General features: G+C 30.3%; 1 protein-coding gene across 1 annotated transcript; it reads left to right on the top strand.

The window, feature by feature from the left end:
• The first annotated feature begins 6,451 nt into the window (after nucleotides 1–6,451).
• On the top strand, nucleotides 6,452–7,483 carry LOC108208400 (uncharacterized). The gene has a single exon (XM_017378933.2). It carries the CDS (start codon nucleotides 6,527–6,529, stop codon nucleotides 7,235–7,237), a length of 711 nt encoding a protein of 236 aa, XP_017234422.1. The 5' UTR covers nucleotides 6,452–6,526; the 3' UTR covers nucleotides 7,238–7,483.
• The last annotated feature ends 3,652 nt before the right edge of the window (nucleotides 7,484–11,135 follow it).

Here is an 11,135-nt window from a genome sequence, read left to right as displayed (position 1 = left end):
ATAACATTGTTTAATTACGACGTAGGTGCTTGATTGAAACTTGAAAGTCACTGATCGATGTTATGCCACATTTCTTGCCAAAGTAATACTATATTGCCGACGGCGTGATTTAGAGAATTAGAGCTAGTATGGGTAGATTTAGAATTATGAAATGTATTTATTATGGTTTAATATGAGAAATATTTAATTGAAATTATTTATCTGAATAATATTATATTATATATAATTCATAAATTATTAAAAAAGTTAATATGATAGATTCATTACTTTAGTGCTGATATTTTTTATTAAAAGATAATAAAAATAAAATAAAGTGATCAAAAATATATATTCTACTAACTTCCAATTTTAGATCTGATTTACTTCTAACTTCAAACCGATTTCTTATTTATTATAAAAACAGAAAATTTCAAATTAAAATCAAAAATTATTTAAATCTGGACATATAAGCGTAGACAAACAAACTCTTGTTCAAAACAAACTTCAGTCCCCAGCCTTTCAAAACAACGCCAATACGGCAACCAAAGCTGAATATAAGAGCACAGATCCAAAATATAAGATCAAGTCCAATAATCAATTCAAACTCAAATATAAAATATAAAATCAAGTCCAATAATTGATTCAAATCAACTTTTAATTAAAGTCAAATATAAAACAAGACTCTATCCGAACACATCCGAAATTAACTAACAAATTTTATTTAAAACTTATAAGTAAAGTGCATTCAAATTTAAACAGTAAATTTTATTTAAATCTAATATTAAACTAAAATCAAAACTGGACCAAGAAACCAATTATAATCCTAAACCAATAAGAGGCGGCGAGAGTAGTTAATGATATCAGTTATATGGCTGATTGAAAGTAAGAGGATGGAAGCAAAATTAAAAATTTGAGGTGTTTTAGAGATTTAACCACTAAAAACTGTTAAAAATAGTATTTGGTAGTTACCGGATTGAAATAGAGGTTTGGATTCAAAAATCTAATTTTTAAAAAATTACTTTTAGGAATTTATTAGGTTAGTGGTTTTGGCTCGTGTTAGAAAAACTTAACTAATTAGCTATTTACTAAACAATTTTACGAGGAACAACTAATTCCATACTTCGATCAGCTAATCAAAATATCTTATTCAATTCATTAACACCTAACCGCTAATTTCCAAACAGCGTCATAATCATTAACTATTTATCTTTTTGTCATATCTCATCCGTTAAAATAAATAGTATCATTAACTACTCTTAAAAATTTACTTGATTAAAATTATAAACAAGGGAAGGCAGGTTGGAGTGTCAGTTTGTCATGAAATTATTTTTATTTTTTATTTTGGATGCCAACTAATTTTTTTAGTTAAAGAGTTTTCGGAATTGCTTTTAAGTCTTAACTTTTATTTTGTGTACCTCTAAATCGACTGATATGCTTATTCGAGCTTTTTTATTTTTTTTGGCAACATACAATAAAATCTTGATTAACTGATAAATCATGATATATTGATATTTAAATTTTAACTTTTTTAATCCACACAATAGCGACCTACAAATTTGGAAAAAAATCAAATACTTCCTCCGTCCCGATAGGTTGTATACATTTGATGTAGACACGGAGAACAAGAAAAAGTGTAAAAAATGAGTAAAGTTAGATGAAAAGTAGGTAAAGTGGCGGGACTCATTTATATTTAATTATAAATTTGTGATAGTGGAGGAAAATAGTGGGTGTAATAGTGTTTATATTATTATAAAATGAAGATAGTGGAAGAAAATAGGTGGTGTAATATTGTTTTACATTATTAAAAGTTGCTAATTTAAAAATGTATAGAAATGATGGGACATCCAAAAGAGGAAACTGTACAGAAATGACCGGGACGGAGGGAGTAATAAACTAAACTGTTAATGACAACTGACAAGGATGGACTATGGAGTACACCCACCAGTGTCAGTTTGGGCGTACCTCACACTCTGAGTTTGAGTGTGCTCACCATCCCAAGAGTGGAGGAGTAGATGTTAGTTTGTCGTATCTACCGACTACCGGTCCTCCACTTCAAAGTCTAAACTGAGTGTGATCTACAAGTTAGGACCGACTTTCAAAAGTCAATTGACTCGATTCCTCACACGTCTTGCAGCTGCAGGGGGTTGAACATTGTTATTGCATGGGAGATGGGGGGCAATTGTTTTTTCTTTAACAGGAGCCCGCTCACATCACATGGGCTTTTAATGTCCGGGCTGAGCCTCCGTTTTTTTTTATCAGGTGTAAGAAATTTATAAGCTTCTTAAGTGTCCCTTGAAATCTTCTAAAGCATGCTCGTTATAATTTGATTGAAGAGCTTTTTCAGAGTTTAATAGCAAACTAATTCAAAATCAGAGTTGATAGAATATGTTTTTTTAATAAATTACTACCTCCGTCCTATTCATTTCTATACGGGATTTTTTTTTTAAATATTCAAACATATCTATTCATTCTAAAAATAGTATAAAACACTGTTACACTTAGTGCTTTTTTCCACTATCTTCCTTCTGTAATAATATAAACACTTTTTATTATATCAATTATCTTCTTCCACTGTCTAAATTTGTTATAAATATAAATAGGTTCCATCACTCTGCGCACTTTCTATCTGACTTTATTCATACTTTACACTTTTTTTGTTCTCCATGTCCAGACCAAATGTATACAATCGGTTGGGATGGAGAGAGAGTATTTTTATGGAAGTCAATTTTAACACTAAATAAATAATTTATTATATTTTTTTAATAATTCATAAATCAAATATAATATAAAATTATTTAAACAGACAATTTAATCCGGTCACTCATCTCATCTAAGCAACTCTAAATCAAAAATCATTATTTTAAACCATCGAACTGGTAGCATATAACACGATTCACAAATTATAAGATACTAGCTTATAACTCGTGTAAGGCACGGGAACTTTTTAATTATTTATAAACTTTTTAAATATATTGTAAGTGGTGTGAAAGAATTTAATTTATAAATAATAAATTAAAATTTTCATTTAAATAAAATTTGAAATTATGATTTGTTTGTAAGTCAGAACTATTGTAAAAATATATAGGTTCTACTTGTTTCTGTAAAAAAAACTGATTACAAATGTTGGATCATCCGACGATGCGGTATAAAATACACCATCACACTCATTAATGGCTTCAAGTAAACTATTGTAATCAAGCCACTACTTTTCTCTTATGTATCATGCCAAAGTATTATATTTTTTCTATCAAATTTTAATATATATTGAGAAGAATATGTGACATCAACTTCCATTAGATTATATTTATAAATGTATTTTATATAAGAATTATTATAATATGATTTAAATTTGGCTTACTAATTTTAAAATATATTTGATAAAAATAATTTTGTGACAGTGCGATTTATATGTTCTAGGTAGAAAATATTTATTTTGAATTAAAATATCCGGCTTATTAATTTTAAAATATATTAAATAAAAATAATTTTGTGACGGTGCTATTTATATGATTCTACAATTAAAGCTGATAGGAAATGTTTATCTTGGATTAAAAAAAATTATAAACATGTGAAAGACAGAATTTGTTTTGGATTCAGAAAAGAAATTATAAACATGCATATCAGTTGCCTTATAGAAATAGAAGTTAATTTTGTTCTAATCTAACGGTACTTATTTGTTCAATATACGATCCAACGGATGATAAGCTTTTGGACCATGCGACCAAATTATCTCCCTTACGCTTATTATATATAAGTATATAATGTGGTATACTGGTATTTATTAAAAATAATTAAAATATAATAAAAGTTTGTTAAATAAACTTAAATAAAAGTTTTCTTTATCAAATGCGTAAACTTGGTAGATCTTGCACGATGAACCTCTTTCGTCATATCGTGTATCAATGTAATATGTAAATTTTCTGGCAAGGTAAACTAACAGGTTGTTATAATCGTGAAAGATATAAATGGAAACTATAATTTGTTTAAATATTCGTACCTGATACGAGACCTTATATAACTATTATCAACAGTGGCGGACGTACATAGAGGCTGGCGGGGGCACTGGACCCCACTAGGTTTTATAGGTTTTCATATATTATATATGATACTCATATACTAGTACATGCATAAACATAGCTAGCTGATTTTGTGAAAAAGGGATTTTGTTTTAGTCTGCAGAACTGAACATCATCTCGGGACAAAAATACAACAAAACAGAGTAAGAGAAATAGGTTTGATGGTTATTCATCAATTACTTATTGGTTGTTTATTGTCATTCCTTTATTTTCTTTCTATCCAAAAAACAGAACATGAATGTTTTCCCTCCTTTTCTTTAATATCTCTGAATTCTAGGTTTTTATAAAGTATACTTACATAGTAAAAAAAAAACTGAAAAAAAATTTGACGTTTAAACTTTTATTCAGAAAAATAATAATTAAAAATACGTTATAAAACTATATTCTACAAGCCTACGTGCAAACAGTGTACGTAAACAATTTGGCGAGGGAGTATCTATTACAATGTCCTAAAAAAATATTTGGGCCCCCACTAAAGCTTATGGCTGGCTCCGCCACTGATTATCAATGTATTGTTTTAATAAATTTAATACAGAATTTACTAACACTAAAACACATCAAAACTCTATGGCAAAAAACAACACACACATCAAAACTGTTGAGCAAAATCCCATTATGATATAGAAAATCCGATTACTTAAAATTCATAATTTCTTTTTATCGCACGAGAAATGAGAGAGACGGCTATTGTGGATGAGACTCTGGACGAATAGTTTAGCATCCCCGACAATACGCCATTGAACTGGTCAAGAGATAAGTTAAACGGGAAACCATGCCGATAGCCCCTACCCGTACGTAGGTATGGCCGTATAGGATGGGTTGCGCGTGAAGTAGGTGTTGTCCGGAAAAATGTCGTAGATGAATATTATGACAAATTAATGTATCGCAAAGTTTTTGAAATGTTTAATTGAGGGTTATTATTTTTGTGAAATTTATTGTCAAAGCAATATTATCAGTTAGGGAGAGAAAAATCAAGACTCTCACTGAAGAGAGAAACAATTTAATTCTTACCAGAGAGAGACTACGCCAAACTGAAATATTAATTAATAGATAAATCTTAGATTTGAGCGGAATTACAGAAATAAAAGAAATCAGACTGAAAATCCACCCTCTTGACACAGAGAACAAAGATAGCGAAATCTATGATGATTTTAGATCTAAAAATTCTCACGAAAATAGATCCGGAGCGGAACCACAAAAAATCAGAAAAATCAGATTGAAAATTCACCCGTTTGGAAGAGAGACAACGAAATATTCGACGATTCTAGATCTAAGAAGAAAACAAAATAATTAACTGATTCAAGGATTTTCATCGGTGAAAACCGATGAAAACCTCACGCGGATGCGGATGCGGATGCGGCTACGACAAGAGAGAGCCCAGAGAAAAATACATGAACCTACAAATTTTAATTTATCTCATTCTTTGCATATTTATTAAATATTCATTTGCATTAATTTACAAATAATTTATTAATTAACATATATATGTCTTTCCTAACTTAAAAATAAAGTCTTAATTCTCCTGCCCACCGCAATCGAGGATATATAATTTGAAACCAGCATCAATTTGTTTATTTATGTTATAAATTTGTGCATATCTTAAAGTCAAACAGATACTCGTCACTCTCAAAAATAAATAAATAAAATACACGCCTGAATTATTGAAGTCCTTCGACCAACTTGTCAGCCTAAATAATTAATATTTTATAATATATTACTCTATACTTGTATATCTAGAGGTCACTGACTCACTGCATAGATAACTCGTTCACTTGAAGGTTCAGTCTGGTACTTTCGGTCCTCTTTATACTGGTCCAGAGAATTTGTTAGTTGGGCTAAAAGGCCCACAATCAAACATACTTATATATGCATATACTCCCTCCGTCCCATTTTAGTTGTCACATTTGGTTTTGTGCCGGTCAAATTGACCAAAGTTTGACTGAAATTTATTAATATTTTATCAATTGAAAAAATAAAAAAAACATCTCACCGAAAATAACTTGTAATCTACTTTAAGATGTAATTTTCAGTTTTTTAAAATGATAAAAGAGTGACTTGTAATCTTTGGTCAAAAATTAGTCAATTTGACCAACAAAAAAGGAAATGTGACAACTAAAATGAGACGGAGGGAGTATTATCTTAATATAAAACAGGTCCATTGAATATTTGAATTTACTACTCGCCCCACTTTACTAAAGATTCTAAACTTGACCGTCTGTAACTCTGTATACTTTGTGATTTTGTAAATCGGAATGGAAACAAAGTACCATTTTTTTTCTTTTTCTTTCTCTTCTTTTCCATCTTTTGCTTTCGAATGGGTCCCAAAAGCAGGAGGTATAGAAAACTTTCCCGCGCATTCTCTAGTATATAGAAGCTAGTTAAGTGAAGCATGTCAAGTTAAATTGGATAAGAGGTCTCGGAGCTCAAATACAGTGCGCGAGTATTTAAATCTCTGTGATATAAATAATAAAATGGGAAATTGTCTGTTTGGAGGGCTAGGGGACGACGAAAATGAAGTGATAAAAGTCATAACATCTAGCGGTGGAGTCATGGAGTTTTACGAGCCGACTACAGCAGAGAGCATCACTGACGAATTCCCCGGCCATGTCATTTTTAGAAGCCACGATCTTTTCTGGAATCCAATTCCTCACAATGAAATGTTATCAACAGGCAATTCGTACTACCTCCTCCCACTCCCTCCTCTCAACAAAAAATTCAATCCAAACAAAGCAAATGCAGCTGGTTTGGACTACGCGCAGCAACATCAGCTACAAATAGGCCACGTGAGATCCAAAAGCCGCATTCCTTCTGCACATTGTCCGTCTACAACTGCGCCTTATCGGATGTCATTTGATCATTGTAGCCGCAAAGTGTTCAAGAAAACATCGCCTTTACGCAGACAAGCAGGATCAGGAGGCTTGAGGCTAAGTGCGGAAAGCAATAGAAGTAATAGTGACAAGTGCATGTCAAGATGCGGCATTTGGAAGGTTAAGCTGGTAATAAGCCCTGAACAGCTTGCGGAGATACTGTCACAAGAGGCCAGGACTGGAGAGTTAATTGAGAGCGTCAGAACAGTGGCTAAGTGCGGAAAGAATAACAACAATTGTCCCTCTTCATCATCTGAGTCCGCCTTTTCAGACCTCTGGGGCCTGGCTGTCTCGACGTCCGATTCCAGGAATTGATTTATTTGTTGTTAGTGTGCGCCCATTACACATATTAGAAAATCCGTTAATTATATATTTATTTATTTACATTATCACCTGCACGCTTTGGAGAGATTTGTATATTAATGTGTGTGCAACTTCATTCAGAAAGTTGGAACTTCTGATTATGTAATGTTTTGGTTTGTTGACACAGAGCCTTGCAATTTTTGGCAAGAACTCTTTAAGTATTACTTCTAACTAATTCCAGGAGCTAATTAAAGTGATTTTAACCCTTAATGCACGGCTCTAATTATAGCAAATTTCGAAGATTATCGAATTATTTTTGTGGGAAGAACTAGCATACAAAGATGGCAAAGGATGGTACTCAGATTATCAAATGAAACATATGACCAACCATGATGGACAGAAAATTGTTACAATCGATCGAGATCTTAATGAAAACTATCGTATGTATAAATCAACCGACTGTTCATCAAACGCTTTAACCAAATATTATTTCTAACTTACTTTTGTTGTAGTGCTCGCATACAGATAAATATATACTATTGCTCCATATATTAAATATTAGCGAGAGTGTATCAAAGTACTGCAGCTAAAACCGAAAATGTATACATCCTGCAGAGTACATGAATATTAAAGATTTTACCTATCAGATTTATTATATATGAAAAAGAGAGGGAAGGTAATTAAACTACTACTGAAGTAACCGAAATGAGCTTCCATGGTACAATCCAAGCAGGTGGGAGAACAAACATGCATGTTACTTATTTATAATCTGCTAAAATGTTAAGCATTTGTTCAATCCAAAGTAGGTGGGAAAACAAACGTGTGATATTTATTTATAATTGTTAGCGAAGAAGTTAGTGACCATGAAAGTAGAAACGGCTGATATTAAGATTTCGAGTTGTCTTTTTATACTCTGAGGTTGTGTCTCTCGAATTTATCTACGTAGGATCAAGTCATATATAGAAATTAATTAGATAGAAATTGTTCTTTGTGGTGGAAGGAGTACATAGAGAGAATAATATGTTATATTTCAACACTTTAATTATTTCATTTAAAAATTCATTATTATAATATCATGTTCACATCTAAAATCTCAAATATTAGAAAAATGATATAGATTAACATTAAGTTGAATTTAGGGAGTTTCAAATTTATTGAGTTACTTTTCTTTATCTTAAAATATTGTATTGAATCACTTGAATTCTGGCAATGCATAGTAAACACACTTACATGCAGAGAGTACTGCATCAGTTTAGTAAAAAGAGTATAAATGTCCATTGTCGAATATAAATACATATTACGTAATTACTAGTATATGTTAGTAAATAGAAAAAAGAGTTTAACTGGTGGGTGCATTGTCAATTTTCAGCTGGCAAAAATTAATCATCCCGGTTAGGAAATACGAGGCAAAGGGATGAAGATAACGCATCATGATTCAGACTTGACTACGAGTTAGTCAGAACTCAAAATGACCTCATAACGGCAACCCATTAGTTAGTGCACCGCATAGTAAGCGATTATGTATCCACATAATTACATCCCTTCATTTACAAATTAATTAAACAAATTAAAGTGGTAAGAAACGCACAAACAATGTTGATAATCAGCTACCTCAAGTGGACTGACCAGTTATTATCTTAACTAATACACTCTTAATTCTGTAATTACTTATTATGCCAATCGTTCTTTTTCGTGATAGCTTACGCGTAACTGATTGATGCGTTTCTGCAAGTTTTTACTGATTATTATTGTCGACAGACACAACGTTGTCCAATGATTTTCTTCCATGTTAATTCTCATCGCCATTAAAAATTACAGCTCGTGCATGATCTCGAAGAATTTATTTACTTTTCTATGATAGCTTTTACCAAACCATTCCACTAGGTGTACGTTGGTATTAAGTCCCTGTTTAAGGGATGAGTCAGCGACGGAAACCACATTTTAGCTATAATAAAAAATGGCTAAATTATCAATCATCGATGTTAGATGAAATTTTAAATAGACATCGAAATGAAAGAAAAAAGGCTTTCGATATTATAAATTGAAGTCCAAATATGAATATCAAATCCGGAAAAAATGATCGTGAATATCGTACTCTACAAGCCGCCTCATGTAGCTTTAAGTTATAAAGATAAAACGCTACATGATATAGCTTTCTACCTCACTGTGATTTTATATGGATTTGGGTTTAAAACTCTAAATAAAATAACGTTCTAATCTAACGTTACATCATCAAGCATTAAAATTTTAAGATTTACATGTGTTTTTTTTATGGGTTAGAGCTCAAATAAAAAATAAACGCTATATCACATAACGTTTTCAAAAAAAATACAAATGTTACATTGTGTAACGTTATAAATTGAGATTTGAGACTATATTTTCTTTTTCTTTTTTGCCAAAGAGACTATATTTTCTAAAGATAATATTTGAGATATTATTATTTCAAATTATGATACTCAGAGCTAATATCCGAAATGACACGATTGACACTGGTACAAGGTCTTAAATAAGATTATGGCGGCATGCATGAACGGGCTGAAGTTTTTAAGTGTCTAGACTCTAGAATCGAATTTATGAGTAGCTGGAGAAACAAATACAGCTCTTAATTATGTTAGTACAATTTTCCGCATCATTTATTCGTTTTAATTATTTATATAAGTGTTAGTTTTTTTTTTTTGAAACGAATATAAGTGTTAGTTTTAAAATATGATATTTACACTCATATTTCACGCATAATTAATCATGCTTGATAGCAAAATACTTATATTTCACACCTAAGAGAAGGTATAACGCAAAATCAAAACGAAAAAAAGACTGAGAGAGAAATAGGGTGTTAAGTTTGAATAGATGGGAAAATGGATTACAGGAAAGAATGTGTGATACACGAGCTTCAAAACATTTAGACCAAACGTAAATTCGAATTTAACTAATATTCTTTCTAAATCATTATTAAGCTGATGATAGCAACATGGGAAGAATAGAAATAAATATGAAAAATTCTGTAACGTCACGTCGAAAATGTTATCAACAGCTTAATATTTTTAAATGCAGTATAATTTTAAAGTATATTAATATTAATTGTTTTTAAATGTAACTATATAAATTTTTACAATCTTAGTGTTACGATAACTTATAAAAGATATATAAACTAAAATATAAGTATGATAATAATTAATACGAAAATATATGAGTAGTAAATTATTTTTATAAAAAATAAGTATCATATTAATGTTCTTAAGAATATATTACTACTGCCTGATTTTTATAATGTTTAATTTATAATATTAGTACTAACATAAAAGCTTAATTTACAGTATCTGTACTAATTTTATTATATAATGTAAATTTAGTAAAAAATTAGTGAAATAAATTGAACATGTATATATAAATAACATAGTTAAATATGTTATGTCTATGTATATAACATAAATATCGGTAATTGTAAATGGTATATTAATATGTACATTAAAATTGTGGTGTTATATATATATATATATATATATATATATATATATATATATATCTTTTGTGAATCACATTATCACGAGAAATGAGAAATATTAAAGAACATTGTGCAGAAGCAGTATTATGGTGAGCAAAATCGAATCAAAATTGAAAAACCGTCCCGAACCGTATAAATTCGATTCAGTCCTGATTTTCTGAAAATTTGGTCTATTCAGTCGGACCGCATAGACCGAAATAAAATTTAGATCCGGTCCTTAAAGAAATGTTTTGGTCCGGACCCAATAAACCGAAAAATCCAAATAAAATATAATATATATTTATATTTATATAATATATATCTTATATACCATAATAATAATAATATATAATTTGTAAATTTAATTAAATCTATCTTTGATAAAGTGTTGGTGATTAGTAAATATTATTTTTTAGAAGAATTTATAAA

Source organism: Daucus carota, chromosome 2, assembly GCF_001625215.2.
Source record: "Daucus carota subsp. sativus chromosome 2, DH1 v3.0, whole genome shotgun sequence".
NCBI lineage: Eukaryota > Viridiplantae > Streptophyta > Magnoliopsida > Apiales > Apiaceae > Daucus > Daucus carota.
The sequence above is the reverse complement of the archived record's forward strand: the minus strand, read 5'-3'. Positions and strand labels throughout refer to the sequence as shown.

Excerpts from the sequence above, each read along its gene's own strand:
- LOC108208400 (XM_017378933.2), top strand. The coding sequence starts at position 6,527 with ATGGGAAATTGTCTGTTTGGAGGGCTAGGGGACGACGAAAATGAAGTG.